This window comes from Monopterus albus, unplaced genomic scaffold, assembly GCF_001952655.1.
Source record: "Monopterus albus unplaced genomic scaffold, M_albus_1.0 scaffold6.1, whole genome shotgun sequence".
NCBI lineage: Eukaryota > Metazoa > Chordata > Actinopteri > Synbranchiformes > Synbranchidae > Monopterus > Monopterus albus.
The window spans coordinates 410,773-430,923 of NW_018127886.1; the positions used below are offsets into that span (position 1 = coordinate 410,773).

Sequence of the window (20,151 nt, forward strand, 5' to 3'; positions counted from 1 at the left end):
TCGTCATGTCTGGCTCATCTGGAGATCAAGTCTTCTGTTTGCATGCATATGCTTTTGTATGCTGTGTGTGCACATGTGTAAAATGGAAGATCCCAGAATCCGCGCAGGGTATTGAGGAAACCTTATTCACAGTTACTGTGTGAAATGCTGCATTTGCACTGCAACTCCACGTGCACCTGTGTGCATGTACAGCCACCATGCATGAAAAAAATAACACTTGGGTCTTCGGGCTGTCTAACCTCACAACCTTAAACAGTGACCTCCTGACATCTATTGCTTCATCAGGAAACTATGGATCATTTAACACCACTCCTTCTCACATCTGTGAGTAAAAGGCACACACACACACACACATACCTACACACAGTCAGGTGCTTGTACACTGTGTGTGAGGCAATATAGAGTATACATGTTGAACATAGGCCTTTTATAAGATGAATTGGCTGTTTATTCACCACATTGCAGACATTAGTCAGAGTGAAAGCAAAACTCAGAGCAATTGGTTGTTTGAACTGAACATTCTACATTTGTTCTCTTCATTCTTCATCGTGTAATAATGTTGGTTTCTCTTTAGCTTGGTTCACATTACCTGCTGAAGTGACCCAATTCCAACCTCCCACCCTATGGGGTGTATGTTTTACACACATATGTTTTTCACACACACACACACACACACACACACACACACACACACACACACACACACACAACCAAAAACATAACCTCCTTAACAAAAACATAACTTCTAGACTGAAAAACTATTTCTTTCCATCTGCCATCAGACTCCTAAACAGCTGACAGGAATATGCAAGCAGGTCTTACTTCATGTAATTCCACCTGTACTGTTTACATACCAAATTTGCACATGCACATTTGCACATGCATAATTGCACACTCACTGTGGCCTATTGGACATACAGCATGCATTCTCTTTATTATATTCTTTATATATTTTTATTTTATAATATTTGCTTCCACTTGATGTTTTTAAGTGCCTTTAGATTTTGTGTACTATTTATCTACCTTATATTTCACTTTCTATTGTTTGGCATTTATTTTGGATGGCAAAGTAAGAATTTCATTGTACAGGGAAACGCGTTTCCTTATTGTGCACATAACAATTCGAAACACTTCGAATCTTTGAATCTTGAATCTCGGTGGGGGTAACAGAAGTCTAGCAGAGTACTGGTCAGATACAAACAAAAACTAGAGAATAATGAAACTAGGAACTGGACAGCAGTAAGTATACACCAAACAAACAGGAGACCGACATCCAAAGAACCTTTAGACTAATACAGATCTCCACATTAAGGTAGGAAATATATAAACAAATGAACAAGAAGTCAGCAAGTCAGAGGCTATTCAGTCTCAACATAACATCCAGAGAATGGCAGTCTTAAATATCTTAACTGTAGCAGATGAGAAGGCACAAACAGTTCAGAGCATTCACTGGCGTTTGATCAGGAATGACACTCTGTCCGTGGTGTTAGTGTTTATAGTATTGTTTATAGCTTTTTATGTGTTGTTCTTATATTTGTATGCTATGTTAAGTGCTTTGGTCAGCTGTGCTGTGGTAAAGCGCTATATAAATAAAGTTGAGTTGAGTTGAGTTGAGTTGGGAGTGGAATGATCCACAGACCAGACAAAACGGTGACAGGGTGACGAGAAGCTGAGCAGCTGGCATCCAGGGCTAGTAGCAGGCAGAGACCAGGAAAAAAGAGTGAAGCAAACCAGAGCTGTGGCAAAATGAACCGACAACTGACTGAGGGCGATGAGGTGAATATAAAGGATAGCTAGCCAGGTAGCATCCACATAAATTGAGCTGCAATATCACTTTTTTTTAAGTCAGTATTGTGAGTTTAGCAAACACTTGCATATATAGCAACATTAGTATTCTGTAAGTCAAGTCTATGGTCCATTGGTGAATGTAAGTCTAATGTTCACTGTCCTTTTTGTTCTGTTCACAAGCAGGAACCTGCCCTCACTAAGTACAAATGGAAGTATAAGGACAAATGAATGAACTATAAGGATACTGAATGCTTGATATTTGGTTGCTTGTGCACTTGGCAGTTCTGGGCAAGGTTATGGAGGTCTGTGCCATTCTTGGACACTGGCAGTAAGGTTGAAGACCAGGCAGCTAAACAATGGGCTGAAACTCACTCTAAAGTTTTGCAAAAACAAGGGTGGGATGCAGATTCAGGTGATAATGCTCAGTAGGTTCATCATTAAGAGCAACCCCTTTCACAAAGTCACACTGGTTTCACATTATCTAATTACTTAAAGCTTTAAAAGCTTCTCTGGTTGGTTTGTATTTAAATTTCCTGTCTGCTTCATATGTGGTTGTAGCCCTAGTAAATTTGCATAAACATACAGTAAAACAGTAAGGATTTTCAATATGATGGTAAGTAGTAAACAATCTGTTTGCTCTGCTTGTGGGATGTGACAGTGCTTCAGATACATTCCAGCTGTCCTCAATGTCCAAATGTTCATTCATTCATATTTATGGGGCCATAACAGAGACAGAAAGGTAGCCTGGTTCATGAGAACTTGCTGAACTCGATGTAGCACTTAACTGGCTTTAGAGTTAAATAGTTTGGTGTTGTACTTGACCGCTTTCTACCCAGAACAATTTACAATTTCACACAGTCTTCACAGTGAATCACTGTGAAAATCCCATTGAGGCTAGCGGCCTCTTTTTCAAGGGGGCCCCCGTGGACCAGCTGATAGATCTAATCCACGCAGCTGGCCATGTGCAGCACTGATCTCAGTGGGAGCACATCAAAAAATGAAAAGCAACTCTGTGATGCTCACGTATGTTCACAGCATGTAGAAATAATCCTGGCTATCTCGAACTGACCAAGATACTTCTTACTGATCCTAATCAACCCTGACCTTGTCCTTAAGTGCACTCCATACTGTAACAGTTTGATGAATTGTGGGTGATCTCTCAGCATGTCTTGTCTCTATCCTGTAACCAGAGTCTCTGCTAATGTCGGACAAGGCTAAATTATTACTGTATGTGAAAATACAGCCTGCATTTCAAAGAGGTGCTCCAATAAACAGGTGTGTCTCACTGGACGTGCTATAAATGTATCACTCTGCTTGGCCATTTCACTTTTCTCATGTCAGGTCACTTGTCTGCCCACAGAATTGAATCACAAGCAAAATAGAAAGCTAAACTCAATGTACAGTATTTTCTGAGTGTGTTTGATTGTTTGGTTTCATTCTATGTATGCAAGCCATTACCGACAAAGAATGTGAGCCATCAACACAAAAAAAGATTGGAAGTGAGAATTTAAAGCCTGTAATGTGAAAGTAGCCTTTGATGAATACATTTCAGCAGATAAATGAATGATTATAGCTGCTATGGGAGACTGGTGGTGTAAAATCATCTTGAAATTAAAAAGCATTCATCCTTCTAATGAACTAGTCCAGGCTTGGCTCCATTAATTGCTAAATAAACAAGATTTAGCTGGATATTGTCATAAATTTAGATGATTAATTTCACAGCACGGGCCTTTAAATAGATTATCTAATGGCTTCCCTTTGCTGTATTTATACAGGCCAGCTGAACATCATGCAATCTGAGAAGTGGCTCACACAGATGTGTGTAGTGCAGTGCAGCGGCCCAAGCAGACCTGAGTTCACATGTCAGGCACACTCCATCATACCCACCCTTGGGATTTAAGAACATTTACGGTGGGGCTGTGAGCTGAAGTGACATTCAGACTTCTTTGAGCAGCAGCACAAAGATGAATATAGCTGGTAATGTGTGAAAGAATTAAATTGGGATATTTGAGATCGTGTTCAGAATCAACCTACGGCTCTTCTTGCTGTATTATACTCCCAAGTGGGTGTCAGCGTGCAACTGTTTGTATGTAAGTGTTGGTGCATCCCCAGGCCTTTGCTGTGGTCTCCCTATGGCTTCTAGTTCTGGCATTTCAACTGTGGTCTACTTTATATAGTCCCTGTGTTGTTTATTGAGACCGAGAGCCGACGCCAGGCTTGATACCTTTGCAGATTCTCTTGCCAGAAGAACTTTTATGATGAAATGCGAGGCAGGAGTGCGACGAGCGGACAAACAGCAAAGCTGTTTTCTTTAAGCCTCAGTTTTACTATGCTAACCAGTGGCCAGAATCCACATTTGACTGCCATTGTAAGCGAAGTAGTCCAGAAGCAAGAGTGTGAGTTTATGTATATATGTGTGTGTGCATGCTTGTAGTTTTAGTTTCAGGAATATACATGTGATGTGTGTGTGTAGAATACAGTGACATATAAACATGCACTTTAGATTACTTATGTATTCATGTCTTGAAAGTACAATATCATTTTTTTTTTTATTAAATGGTGCTGAGTGAGATGCTGGAAAGCTTAGGTGGGGTTTGGGGAGGGGGAGGTTATATACTGTAGATACATTTTTATTTCATCTTTTCAGAGGGACACCTCAGTGCAATTTTGAACTGGGCTAAACTGAACAGCAGTGGGCCCCTCTCTCTCCTTCACCTTTCTGTCTCTTCCTTTATTTTTTCTTTCTTTGTTTCTTCCTTTCACGCAGTAAACAAATGCTGTGATTACAGAACTGAATGTAGTCCCTAGTATCCAGGTACATGGGTAGTATGAGCACCCTGGTTGTCTTTGAGAACACAGGAGTTCTGCTTTGAGTGTTATCTTTATCATATGGAAGTGCAGCCCCACACAGAAACACTACAACGTCACGGTTGGAAAATGTGGGCCTGTCCCAAAGACAACCTGGCTTGAGGACTTGAAAAATTTCTCAAGCTGACACCTCAGTTTTTCTCACCACAGGACCCACACCTTTAAATGGCAATAGGAAAACTCCTGGAGTGTTAGGAGCATGGCTGGAGGGATGGAGTTTTGAAAAAGAGGTAGAAGTGTCTAGGTGAGAGAGAGGTGTTGCTAGAAGATGACAGTGAAGGGGGGATTGGAGAGGAAATTGAAGAAGAAGGGCTACTCACCTACCTTGCCTTGTTAGCTGTCTATTATCTCAGCATGTATGCTAGCTGATAAAGACATAAAGCATTGCCTGTAGCAGATGTGCTGATGGAGAGGGAGTTTAAACCACTGGAGGAGCAATATGTCAGCGGTGGTAATATGTGCAAGCCAGATGATTTGTTAAGAATTCCCATCATGTCTGTCCGCTGTCTTTTTATTCATCTCTCCCCTAGATTTCACACTTCCCCTCCCCATCTGCCCCCTCTTTATTATCCAGCTCTGTGTTTTTCCACATACTGTGTCTGGCAGCAATGAGTGCGTTAAGAGGGTAATAGCAGGGTGTCTGACCAGTACTACCGCAGCTTAGTGAGCCAGTATAGGTGAGACAGCAGAGATTTCCTGTCAGGCCTCTCTGCTACATTCTTGCTAAATTGCTTCTTGCCAGGTGGGGTTGGAAAGGAGGAGGTTTTTCTTTCTCCCTTTCATACACACTATGACACACACATATGCATGCACACGATTATGTAGCAACACATGGGCATCAGCACATGATAATGTGCAGTCACTGACATGCCATACGTACAAAGGATTAGTGGTGTCTGGTGTGTGTGTGCCAGTGTGGAGAGCGGAAGACAGAGCAGGGCTCAGTATTAGACTCTGGTTGTCTGCCAGAGTAGCAATATGAGAGAATGCTTCATCATCTTACACCTGGTGGTCCTGGACTGCTTCTGTCTGTAGCTTGCATTGTGACCTCTCATTTTACACGTACATACACATAAAGGCAGCTTGGAACAAACTGTGGCCCAGCAACACCATACCCCTCAGTTGTGTTCATAGTACATTTATTGTGTTATTTGCTACTTCAGTAGTTATTAGTTATCTACTGTAGAGTTTTAATTTCTAAAATGTCTCCAGTCTTGCAGCTAATTGCTTCCCTTTGTCAGTGTTCTCATATTTTATATGCTTTGTATATTTTAAACTTTAAAGCTCAAAGCAAATATAAATGCTGACCGGGGCTTTTGTGTGTGGGGTCTGCAGGTTCTCCCCATGTCTGTGTGAGTTTTGTCTGGGTACATTCTGATCACATCCAGGTCAGGTTGACTGGGCACTCTAAATGGTAGGGATGGGGCAATATATCAAAATTCAATATATCTTGATACAAAAATGTCACTATGTATAATGTTGTCTAGCGATAGATATTGTGCGGTCTCATATATCAGAGACATCACATTTTTTGTAAATAACAGAATGCAAGTCAATATATATCTGGTTGTTCTTTACATAAACAAACCAGTGCTAGAAATAGGGGATAAAGAGGAATAAAATACAAGTATTCTACAGCTAGTCATACATTGTCATTGAATTTTTAATTGTATCGTGATTGAATTGAATAGTATGTGTCCTATTGCACTGAGAAAAAGTCACATTGTCCTATCCCTACTAAATTATGGGAATGTGAATGGTTGTCTATGTTTCAGACATATGTTAGACTGGTGACATGAATGGATGGACCTTGTCTCTCACCCAGTGTCAGCTGTGTGATAGATGAGCTGGGTGAAAGATTGGGATTGGTTCCAACCACTCCTCCTCTCCTCCAGGATGAGTGGTATAGATAATGGGTAGATGGAAATATAAATGCAAAAATTTTGTGTTATAGAGAAAAAGTGCAATATTTTCCTCAAATATTTTCATGAAGATAAATATTCAAAGTACCTCCGAAGTGTACTTACTATAGGTACAGTACTTGATAAGTATACTTTAGTTATTTTCCACCCGTGGCCCCAGAACACTCATCACTTAATGATTTTCCTGTACCCTGTGAAACTTTTGAGATGAGCTGAAGAGAACAAAAGAGCCTGTGCTTTAAGTGTTTTCACACATCCCCAAGTAAAACTCACTGCTTCAGAACACTGAGATATTTCCAGTAAGAAGATCTGGAACGAGCTTAGATATCACTCATCTCACTGCATACTGCCAGATGCAGAGGACATGAATGAGCGAGTGTGAAATGTGTGAGCAGTTTGATCTGTGGTAGTGTTGACCCAATCATACAACACTCGGTAACAAATGATGGGGCGGGCTCCAGGGCTCCTTCGCTCTCATGCATACTTTTCCTGCATCAGTCCACAGTGGCTCATAGTATGGACATTAGGTCAAAGCTGAAGTTTTACTACTTCCAAATTTCAACAAGTAAATGTGTTGAGACATGTCATTTTCAGTGCCGAATAATAACTTATGGTCCACCTGACTGGGAACTGGAAAAATCATAATTTTCAAACAAGTCTGCCTAGTTTAATCTAATAAAAAGCTACTTGCAACCTGCTGCTTGTCTGTCCATCTGCCTGAATGACTAAACTGTATGAATTATCAGCCACACTGCCACTTATTCCCCTTTTCTTTACCTGTCTATTACTACACAGTAAGTGTTTGCATTATAGAGCAGCTTTGTTGCAGTCTCTGTCTGGTTGACTCCTATTGGTCTGTGTGTTCATGTCCATTCTAGGTAGATGCTCTGCGTGTACGTCTGGAGGAAAAGGAGCAGTTTCTGACCAAGAAGACCAAGCAGCTGCAGGATCTGACTGATGAAAAGAGCACATTAACAGGAGAGATCAGAGACATGAAGGACATGCTTGATGTCAAAGAGAGGAAGATTAATGTCCTGCAGAAGAAGGTACATAAATCCAACATCATACAGTAGTGCTGCATGCAGTGTTGCCATACCTAAAATACACATCAAAAAATACATTTTTAAGTTAGTTTGCATTCAAAGGCTCACAAAGAAGAACATCTTATTAAAGCTGTACTGATTAGTATTTTTAAATATCACTTCCTCAGCTGTCCCTGTGGCCAAAAATCAACTAATGCTGCTTTAATAAAGTTAGTGAGTGCTGATTATAGCTAGCATTTGAGTTGGTAATACTTTTTCATCTTTTGAGTACTTTAATCACTCTACATTTTCCATGTAAAACTATTGCTTGCTGTATGAAAACACCTTTGTAGGAAAACAAAGAAGTGTTTATTTGATCAGTGACTGGTTTGTTGACTGAAGTTAATTCTATGTCCTCTTTCTGACTACATGAATATGCCACTGGCCTTGTGAATACAGTAGATGGTGAGCGTGTTAATACAGTATACACACACACCTATACATGTTGTGTGTGTGTGTGTATACACACTCTCACGGCATGTCTCAAGGGCCTTAATGAGTTTTATAAGGCTTGCCATTTAGACAGGGCCTGTGGCCACCTGTGGTGTGCATGTTGGCAGTTCCTCTATAGACTAATTACACACAAAGCTCCCTCTCAGCTTCCTTGTTTCTTCTCATGTCCTTAAATTAGATCTCCCTCTCTCAACACCCACCGATCCCCATGCTGAATTTAATGGAATAGGCCTTCAAAGGTGACAAGCAGTGCCATCAATCTGTGTGTGTACATGTAAGAACATGGTCAAATGCATTTTTATTATTATGTGACCTCCAGATGTTTCTGTGGGAGTCATGTAAAGACGATCTTCATATGCACCCTATATTGTGCTTGACTCCTTTGGGTACCACCTATAGCTCTTTATTTGAGGCACACTTGTTTGTAGATTATATACAGGGTCCCTTACTTTCTGACATTTCTGCTGTTTTGATTATTCAATTTAGTTGTGCAGTTGCACTATTAATTGCAATTATGTGTGAAAGAAAGCTGCCATTGGTGTGAATGGGCAAATAATAAGCACTGTGAGTGCATAGAAAAGTGCTACAGAAGTACAAGTCCTTTTACCATTCATCTTTGGATGATGATTGTTCTGCCTGTCAGTGTGTTGACAACCGGCATGTCCCCTGCCAGTTTTTGTTCCTTCATTTGTGTTATTTCATCTGTCTCTGCACAGAAAACCTTCCTGTTTCCATGTATCCCTGTGTTTCTCTTTTCTCAGCACATCATACAGTTACATACAGTTACTCTCAATCTTTAATGCCTTGCAGTAAGTGGGCTATAACATTTAAAATATATTTCTTTAATAATTTGACCCTACATTTACGTACGTTAATGAAAAATGAGCGGAAAATCAAGTGATATTTGAATGAAGAAGCGGGCCAAGTATTTTACACTGTGAACCAACAGGTGTTTCATTCCATTAGCCACACTGTATACACAGACCACAATCTGATTGGTTTTCCACACTTCCTATTTCCCAGCAGTCCCAAAGGGCTATAACTTACAGTGCAGTGTCCCAAGGGAAAGGCAGGAGTGGAGCTGCGAGTCAAAGCTAGTTTCCTTTCTGGGCTTCATACTGTATGAGTTACTGCTGGCTTATTCTAAAATGCACTGACAAGCTCTGTGTGTGTTTGAAGTCTTTGCAGGCAGCATGAAGTTCTTCACAGACATAAATTAAAATGCCAGGGATGTATTTCCTCACAAAAGAGTGATTTTGTCTTCTTCAGCCATGACGCTGATCTTACATGCAGCAAATCAAATGTGTTGAAGCTGCCCTGAATATAATAGTTCAAATTAGGTTTGCTTTTCTCAAATTTTGGCATCATCTTTGTATTTGCTGTCACCCAGAGTTCAGGTGTCTCAAATGGACACGTTCATGAATCATTATGACATATTTAAATGCTCATGGAAGTGTACTACGTATTCTGTGCACCCTAGTCCAAACATGTTAATCTTCCCTAACTTTGGCTGCTTTCACTTTTTTTTTGAATTCATGTGGAAGCTGAGACAGTTTTTCTCCACTCACTTTCTGAAAAGCACTCAGATGTAGTACAGCTTTGTGAGGAAAATCAAACTAGACAGTTAATGTATCTTTGTGTTATTGGCAAGTGTACATCTGTTTCAGCAGTCAGGCAATCCTTTAGTTTAATATAAAGAAAAAAAAAACATGCTGTTTCTGCATGAATTATAATATACAATCACATCTCCCAGTTGTTGTGAAGACATTTATTATGATTTCAGACAGTTATTTGGTCACAGTATTCCGATGTCCTCAATATAAATGATAAGATTACAGAAAAAAAAATCTTTAATGTTTTTGCTTAGTTTTCTCAAATTTTCAGGGTTTCTTTTAAAACGAAATATAGTTTGGGCTTCTCCAACCAGAGATGATGGTGAGATACAGATAGAGACTCGTTCAAAACTGAGAGCTGATGATTATTTATTTATTTAAAAAGTCATACCACAACAAGACACTGTTCACCTCTTTTTAATCTTCAGTCACAAAATTTAGATTGATGTACCAGGAACAAACTCTTTATTCCAGATGCTGTCAACAGTTTTCATAGGGACACTTTCTTCAATATGTTAGGCTGAAAACCATTATAAAGCCTTATCCGGTTCTTTCAAACCAGGAACTCCGAGGGACGACTCAGACCACTTGAGTATATAAAAAATATAACCGTGCTGGTTTATTCAAAGAGTCACAGGCAAGAATTCACACTTCCAGTCCAGAGATCTTCCAACCCCCAGCCTGCCAAAGCAGCCCGGAAAACAAAAAAAAAAGACCCCGAACCAAGCATTGCTATACAATATTAATCCTTTCTGGGCTGTCGAACCGTGACGTCACCTGATATGTCAGCTTGGCAGCTGAGCAGAGCAGTAGACAAAACATGAAGAAAATAATGTGTGTGGCTGTTGTTTTCGTGGTGTGTATCTAAAACAATTTGACATAACATTACACATTAAGACAAATATTATGATTACTTTTACCGTCATAATAACATTCGTCCCTGACTGCCGCTTTTCTCTGCTTTTAACTAACCTTGCATTTAACAGCCTGAGGAAGACATCCTGGCTGCACTAACATTCCTAGACAACAAATCTCTGAATATCTATCTAACTAAAAAATAACCTAACAAATAGCAGTTGTTATAATAAAAACTGTTCATAGTGAGATGGATTTTAAGCAAGACATTGTTTCTGGAACGGGATATTGCTGTAGATTTTTTTTTTATGCTGGGAACACCACAAATTAAATCCTGCTCAGCTTCACTGCATTTTAATGGTGCCCGAAAACTAAAACTAATGTTTGTGCTTGAGTGAACCAACCCTGTAATGTGTTATGTCTCACTGTGGAATGGTAATATTTCTAAAAAGAAACATGCTGTTTTGGCGACACTGTCTAAATGGAATTCAAATCTTAAATCTGAGTCCAAAATACTGTAGTATCTGGGATTGTTAGCTACAGTTTAGGGTGCTACATACTCTTTTCCATTACAACATAAATCTCTTGATAACTCTGTATACCATGAAGCCACACTGTGTACTCTTCACTTTCTCTGTCCAATGTTTCCCGAGTTTCCAGTTTTCTAGCAGTCTTGGAGGCCTATAACTTAGAGATCTGTATACAAAGGGAAAGACAGGAGTGTAGCTTCGAATCATAACTAACTTCTAAGGCAGGATTAAGCTTTTCCCTGAAACTGTGTATCTGAATATCTAGGGTCCATTTTCCACCATCAAAGGGGGACTTATTTGATAACAACAACAAAAAAAATCATTGGAAATACAACACCAGATTACATGGAACGATAAAAGCAGGGTAAATTAGTTAACCACTGAAACATATAGACAAAAATGACTACTGAACGTCAGAGGAGCTAGGGCTGGGAAAAGATAAAGGAAGCAGCTAGAGTCCATACACAGATTGTTTGGCAGACAGAAAACTGGAGGCAGGTTTCTGACCAGTGAGTCAGAACCTGACCACAGGCTTCTGGCCACTGACTCTAACCTGCTCGCCTGCAGGTTTTCTTCAACAAACCCAGTCTCTGCCTCCTGTCTCATGTCGAGTCTACAGAGACTATCTGACATGCTCTCTCATTTCCTCATTCCTTATTAAAGCATGCATTGGAGCAAAATTATTTTCAGAAGTTTACATCAGGAGAACATCAAAAATACAGACTGGACATTAGCCTCAGTTTTTGACCAGGCCTGTTTTTACTAATGGTACTGGTTTTATGATGCTGATGTCTTGACTGAAGCTCCATCACTGCTGTGTTTTTAAACATAAATATGCATTATCACATACTATTTGCAGCTCTGTTGGATTAAAATGACAGCTCTGCTATTGACATACCTGTTGCTTTGGTGAATCATAGTATTGGAGCTTTATTTAACTACTTTTTGCATACTGTAGCAACTAAAAGCATGATTCTTTTGTTTTCACTCACTTTTAACACAACAGGCTCTACCACATTTCTGTGAAGGTGTCACGAGAGTAGTTGATGTAGATACAAATGAGAGTACTTTAGTAAAACCACACTTTCATCTGTTAGACTTCTTTGGCTTTTAAGTTTAAGGGTCTGATGCCCTGATCTGAGTTTGAAGTGTGGCCCTTCAGAATGGTAAAATGTCTCTGTTTAATACAGCAAGTGATACTTTACATTTGGGTTAAATTTCTCCCAGGCTGATGGGACACATGAGACACAGGTAGACCAATGCTAAGCAAATAATGACTCTTCTTGAAATTATAGTAGTACAACACTGCAGAGACTGCCTCAGAATGCAGTACTGTATATATCACACATTGGTGACATTTTTTCTCTTTTCGTACGGGCCTCTCCATGAACAGTCCCCAAGACTTCTAGCATAGTAGCCTGATGTTATTGCTGTAGTTTGAACCCTATATTGATCTTAATAGTTAACGACAGAATCTCAGTAAAAATAATGAGGAACTGGTCTTTAGCTGCAAAAAAGAAAATGCACAAGATAGGTTTGTACAGGCATTTTGGGTCTTGCATATCACAACACAGAACAGTGGGAGCTCTGTTCAGACCCTTGGTCTTTGAGACCATGACCAATGCATAATGATGGATTTATTTATTTATTTTTTCGTTTTTGGCTCCTTTTTTTTCTTTTGCTTGGGGGATCGGAATGGAGGAGGTACACATGCACGGCTGGCTGTGGTGTGGTTTTGGCATACATGTGTTATTCATGTTAAAACATTGTGGTCATCTCAATCCATATTCATGTTTTTAAAAAGCCCGGCTGTGTGCATGGAAGAAGAGTGTCCCCTATCATGTTACCTCCCTATAGCAACCACAGGCAGGGAGATTGGATTACGTCTGCTCAGGATTTTCTGGGCGCATGTGTGTATGTTTGTCCGTATGGAAGGATGCCCTGTATACAAGAGTGTCTGTCAGTTACAATTGTGTCGAGCAGGTCTCTCCTCGACTTTCTCAGGGGATACTAGGTACTGTTTCAGTGCACCCTCTGCCAGGCCCTTTCAGCACTTGCTCTGGCCTGGTGTCATCAGTACAGCTCGGCCTTTGTGACGAAAACTAGAGAGAATGATATAGAGATATCCCCCAGCCTTCTACATTTCCCCTCTTTTCTCTAATCTAAGCTACTCTCTCTCTCTCTCTAGGGTCATTTCTCTACCCGTCCATTTTTCACAATTTTGATTTTTGCTTTAGTTGAAGTACACCCAATTTTCATGTTGAGTAAATGGACCTGATGACCATCTTCTGTTAACACTGCATTAATTTAAGCATGCTGCTGTACCCCCGCAGGCTTTTGCTGACCTTCTTTTCCCAAAACCACCTTGAGTGCTCCTTTCTCTCCCTCTTCCCAAGTTTTAAACACCACCCCAGAACAACAGTAGCACTATTGAGTGTGATGCATATGGATAGTGTGAGGAAGTGTGGCATGTTGATAGAAAGGAAAATATTAGTCCAGCATTGGCATGGTATTTATTGTGCATGTGTATGTTTGTCTGTGTGTGTCTGTGTTTACTGTGAATGGAGGAATACGAACATTATGTAGTGCTTTCAGGGTGTGTCCAGATGTATGACAGTCTCTCTCTCTCTCTCTCAATTTTAAACTACTTTCTAAAGCAGATGTAAAGTTTTGATGACACACCATTACAAGTGCTGGGTATCAAACCTCGATACTATTAAGCTCACTAAAATTTAACATAACATAAAATACAGAAAAAAGTTGCACAAGATAGTGTCTTGATCAGATTCTTTGTCTTATTTGTTTGTTCCTTGGTCAGATATTTCCCCGATCTGATTCAGGAAGACGCTGCCAGCGACTGTGTGTTATCTATGCAGAGTTCTTGTTCTGCTGCTTCAAGTGAGGACAACATTAGAAACAGATACATGGAGTGTCATATTTTGTTAAATGAAGAAAAAAGGTTTTTGTATGAAAACACATTTAAACGCAGTAGTGAAACTCGAACATAAGGTACTGAAAAATGTTAAAGGTCACTCACTTGGGCTTCTATTAATAGTTACTCTTCTTAATATTATTGATTCATCTGCTGATTATAATTTTGTCAGTAAAATGTCATAGTGCAATATACCAACCATAACTGTCTGCCCAACAGTCTAAAACAAAGATGTTTAGTTTACAATCATACAAGAAATTACTTTTAATCCATCAGTCAATTAATCAAATACTAAAATGATTCATTTTTAAAATGATTCTAATAACCAGTCCTAACCAAAGCTGTTACTGTCTGTAGTAGAACACAAAATGTTTCTGTAAACTGTAGAGGTGGACAACTTGAATTTCTTTGGCATCTATAGTGTTTATCACCTGAAGGTGTCACATACATTTAACTTTGTGAAGTAAACGTGCAGTATAGAATGTTATAAAAGTATGTCGTGAAAGATTATTTATCACAAGGTTTTCCACTTTCATTGCTCTGATTTTTGAAGCTTTCGGAGGATGTTGTAAGGCATACGAGTTACAATGAATTACTGATAAGCACAGTTACATAGCGGCATGCACTGTAAGTGTTCCAGGTGAATAACTGTATTCCTCAAAGATCATTATAGATAAGGATCCATCTTTACTGTATGTTCTTGTGTGATCTTGATAGATTTGTGATGAGGCCACCAATGCCTTTCATCCTAATGTGTTCCATCTGACCAATCACAGTGCAAAGACGTGGCCACAGAGAAGTCAGCTGGAACTGGGGAGGTTCCAGTATTATGGGTCGTGATAGGCCCCTTTGTACCCCCCTCTGCTGCTATCAGCAATCAGCCGGGGTTAATGGTGTGAGCTTGAGGCTGGCTGATTGGAGCCAGGCTACAAAATCAGTCAAGACAAACCCCGTGTTGGGCAAGGCTACAGATATTCAAGTCTGTCTTCTGCCTGACAGCAACACGTGCACTCAAATTAAACAAATCAGACTTTGTTTCATGAGTCTCTGACTTGATGAAGAGCTTAAATTTGACTGTATCCTCATGATGACATAAGCCATAACTCAGGCTGAACTGTTTCAACCTGACTTGTCAGCAGTCCAGTGTTAGTGTTTCATACTTTAAAATCTCAGACAGGCATTTCAGCCTTTGTCAAACTGTCAGAGGCAGTGAAACGGGGACAAAGTGTGGCTCCTGGTCTCGCATTTGAGCCATATGACTGTATGCTGTATTTGTCCTGTAAAGTATTTGACCCTGGGTCAAAGCCATAGGTTGACATACAGTTGCTGTGGTCCCTGCTGGGTGGCCACTTCTTTCTTTTGTTTTATTTCTTAGAGATCAAAGTGTTCCCATTCACTCTCTCCAAAAAGGAGAAAAAGCAAAGAATTGACACTAATGGTGCTGGGAACAGAGGAATAAAACATCAGTAAAAATTACCCAACAATTGCCACAGCATGTGCGGGTGGGATGGCAGAGATAGGGGTTTTGAGCCTAAAGACCATGAACATGGCTCAGCTTGTCCAGTGCACACACACACAGACACACTTGCACTCTCATCCAGCCTAGCTTGCTCAATTGAAATCTGTCTTCATTGAACAGCTCTGGGTCCACAGGAGTTTCTCCTCTCATTTTGCTCTGTGGTTGGCCAGGAGAACTCGCTACGAAAAGAGTGCTCGCTTCGCCTTTCTCTGGTTTTCTGTCATCCTGTGTGTGCAAGTCTCTGTGTGGATGTGTGTGTGTTAGTGTCTAATTGCTATGCATAAATGCAGTGGAGGGTTTCTGTGAATGACTTTGTGGATTGTTATGTGGGGAGAGGGGGAAGATGTCTGCTTGTCTTGTGTAAATGCTATATGTAGCCCCTGTTGCCTCAACCTGACATTCTTGATAATAATCATAGAATCATACCCTGATTGTCTGTGTGTGTTCCCCAAAGATCAGTACTGTATATTCAGAATAAGCCACATATTTGGACAGCACTATAAAATTGGATATGGTTTCCTGTTTGTTCATGTGTGTTCATATGCAAATGTCTTGCGCACACACACACACACACACACACACACACACACACACAAGCAGTGGGCCTCATTTATCAAGCTATTCAAATATTTTTGTTTCACTAGCCATAAATTAAGATTGATCAAAGTTTTTGGGGAGTTTGACGTTTTCAGACACAGGACGAAAATATATAAAAATTAGAGCCCAAAAATAGGATTTTTCCGAACAGTTTTATTTTCATGGGGAATATTTTACTTTTGTTTATTTTAAAAAGTGATTACACTAGCGTTTATTCTCTAGTTGGGTAATAGCATGAAGAAAGATTAATTGCAACTTATGGAAATAACAACATGTGTACCTCACACTCCCACTAAAACAGGCAATAATGGTTTACTGCACACGCAGATTGTTAATGTTTAGGAAGATGTTTTTTATATTTTTGTTTTGTTTCATATTGTTATTGGTTTGTTGAATTTTTACTTGGTCTCTGTGACCACAACTTTGTCTGTGAAGTCTGGTTAGTGTCTTAGATTACTGCTTTTATCCTGGTCACTGAAGTCTTAAGCAACTGTAGTTTTAGCCTCCACACAAAGTTAAAATAATACAGTAAACTTTTGGCTCCTAACAACCTTGCTGGTGATGGCAGCTGCATTTCATGGAATTTTTTCCCCCCACTTATTTCATGTGACATTTTATAAATGAAACCATATTTGTGTCATATGCAAATTGTCATGCAGAAACCCTCCTACTTTGGCTGCTCAATAAAATATGCTCATTCCAGAAAGTAGTACAGTATTAGCTTCTTTTTTTTTTATCTTTTGGGGTCAATTTGGCATCATTTCTTGCAGACAAATTATCTTCGTGGGTGTTCTGCATAACTTTATATAAAGTTTATGAGGCCGTGTGATGAAGGTAGTGTGATTGTGCTTCTAACTGAGTAATGATTGGGATTCATCTGTCAAACTCGTGTCCAAATAAATACAGGGTAAATTGCTTGTCTAAACAAAACAACTAAAACACATTGTGTGTATTTCTGGGTTTCTGTATGCATAAAGTGAATGTGCATCTGCTTTTGTGTAGATTTACGTGCTTGCATTTAAATGGGCATGTGTGTCACTGATGAACACAGAGGACCTTTGTATGCCATAACAGGCACTGCGGTTAGGAGCAAAACGTATGTCATGGCAATGGAGAGGCTGTGAGAGTCACAGGCTTCAGTTGTAATCATAGAGAAACCCATCAGCAATTCTGTCTATTTCATTTGCTCCCATGTCTATTTTGACAATTTTTTTCCTTGGTTCTAGGATAAGTGAGAGTCTGCCTGTTTGGCTTAACTTTGGATCTAGCCGCTGCTTGGTTCTTTTTGGTTTGGAGGAAAGAGCTTTTCTAGAGCACAACTCACAGAGAGAGACATGCAGGCACACTAGCACACACATAGCACTGTATCTTTGTGCTATTGTCCCCCACTCTGTTCTGCATGCAAGTGTTGGCCAACAGATCAAAGCACAGAAGAAGACTAATTTGTTCATTAAAAAGCAATAGTGTGCAACATTTTTTCCTTTTTACACATACTGCACACTTTGGAGGGAAAATATTCAAATCTGTTGTTCTATGGATATAAAGAATGATTTCTTTTCCTTATTAAGAAAAGTGTGGATGATTTCATAACCTGAGCCATTGTTCACTTCTCTTCCTTCCTCTCTCTTGAGCACCACACGTCTTATGAAGTCATTGTGCTCTGTCGTTCCAGTCGATAATGATGAGTAATGACTCCTTAAGCGGTGTGCCATCAGGAAGGAAGGTTGAGGGGAATAGGGGAGAGGTGCCACCTGTAATTGTAATATTTGGATTTGTAAGATGGTGTTGTCCCTTTACATTCCCAAATAGATGGTTTCAGTGTAGATCTGGCGTGGACTTCACAGTTTGGAGTAAACAGTGGCAGTTAACTTTCAGTAGCCAGCTGTATTCATAGAGTGTAATGTTTCCTGACATTTTTATGTTAAATTGCTACATTATCAAGAAAAATGTAGTATGTAGAATGCATGTGCATTACTCTATTATAAAATCTGGGACCAGAGAGGGTGAGATCTTTGTGTCATCCTGCTCTGTTCTCATGTTCAAAGATCTGAGTCTCCTGTGTAGTTGTGTACCACCACACTGTCCTCACACAGTGGATACTTGGAAGACAAACCAATTTAATTTTAGCTTAACTTGGAAGTTGTTGAAGTGGATAAATGGGCCTGTGGTTGAAAATAGCCACACGGGGGCGCCAGCTTACACTGTATTGGCCCTTCAATAGTTTGCCAGTGTTGCCCATGTTGTTCTCTTTCAGAGAGAGAGGTGGTAGTGGGACAGGGGTTAAATGAAGTGCAAGCATACCCTCCTCACACATAAAAGGTCAGTGTCTCCCCTGAGCTTCATGAGCAAACTGTTTCTCTTTGAAGAGCCACATCTGAGTGCTCAAGAGTAGGAGGAAGTTCCTAATTAACCTGGGATTCAACAAACTCTGATGGCTGGAGATGGGAACAGTATGTGGGTGTACATATCTAACTATACAATTCCAATTTTTATATGAACATGCTTTACGTGAGATTGTAGAGCACTTGAAATAGCAGGATGATAATTCAGTAATGTCGACTGATTGTGTTTCTGTTTGACTTTGACCTAGATTGCTTTGGGGAAATGCAGACTATGTTAATACATATTTTTGTGTTTATTGTCCCCCTGTATATTTGTATACTACCAGTCAAAAGTTTGGACAAACTTTCCCTTTAAATTCAATGGGAAACTGTGTCCAAACTCTTGATTGGTAGTATACTGAGGGTGGGAGGAAGGGGGGGTATACATGTTGGAATGCATTCACATGTAATGTCAGTGCCAAGATCTTTGGGTTTTACAACTGTCCCTGTCACAATTTCAGAGATGATGACAAGCCCAGAGAAATGAGTTGGCCTTTCTCAAAGGGTGGCCAATTATTGTTTGGTATTTTCATTGGTCCAAACTAGCTTGAAAAATACAAATGATTATAGTTTAATGGTGGTCATGCTCCACACCACCCTTTTTTGCAAAACTTATTTATGGAGGCCATAAAGCTCTAGCTCTTAGTTTGGATAAGGACAGATGGGTCAGATCGGCCGGGTTTGTGGTTTTGCTCTGGAACAAGCTGCTTTGAGATCACAAGTTTTAGCCAGAGACACGGAGCCTGATACTGTTTCACTAACCTCTTTGCTATTAGAATTCTGCTTATCGTAATTATTATACCGTACAGACTGAAACCATAATGTAACAGCAAATTTCCAAATGAATTAAGCATTAACAGAAAATCTAAATTGGTTTTACAATTTTTTACTTAAACTATCGTTTGATATTTCAAATCCCCCACCTTTTAATTTTCACTCATTCATTAATGAATAGTTGCCAAATTTCTATATATTTTATTCCACTGATGATGTCACAGCCCATGTTTCACCCACTAGTTTGTTGCATCAAACAAAAATGAATCATAAAAAATGACTGTAGCCAGAATCAGCAAGTTCATAATATTTAATTTGTAAACCATCTTTGTCCCTATATCTTTGCACGCACAGCTTTATTTATGATACTGCAATAATTCCTACTATAACACACTTCTCTGGATCATTTTTATTTTACAAAGGCATGTCAATGGTGACTAGTTGATTAGTCAGCTACCACTAAAAATCTACTACTGACTAATCACTAGTCACAGAGTGTTTACATCCCACAGCTTGCCTATATGTTGGTATACTTTACTATTCAGCTATATTTAGGAGCTACAACTGTCCATAGCTTTGCAAAGTCAAGGTTAGTGGAATGCAACTGTGCATCAGGACTCCCACCTTTCAGGAGAACTTGGTCTCATCCTATCAGCTTTTTGATAAAGTTATCAGAGTCTAAACAGAATGACTGTAAACAATGGGGGAGCCGTGTGTGGGAGATGACTGAAACGGACGTCATGAGTTCTCAGGAGAATACACACTCACTGAGAGAGACAGTCTACACTGCCGTGCCTGGCTTTAGAGGAGCTGCCTCTTGTTGGTGGTCTCCTTCAG

At 39.7% G+C, this 20,151-nt stretch overlaps 1 protein-coding gene across 10 annotated transcripts in view; it reads left to right on the forward strand.

Moving 5' to 3' along the window:
* Nucleotides 1-20,151, forward strand: part of LOC109971776 (ELKS/Rab6-interacting/CAST family member 1) — a 141,563-nt gene that overhangs the window by 28,444 nt on the left and 92,968 nt on the right. For all 10 annotated transcript variants that reach the window (XM_020620255.1, XM_020620246.1, XM_020620315.1 and 7 more), the window contains one exon: nucleotides 7,457-7,624. In XM_020620255.1, coding sequence (XP_020475911.1) covers nucleotides 7,457-7,624 — 168 coding nt within the window. The remainder of the gene's footprint in view (nucleotides 1-7,456; nucleotides 7,625-20,151) is intronic.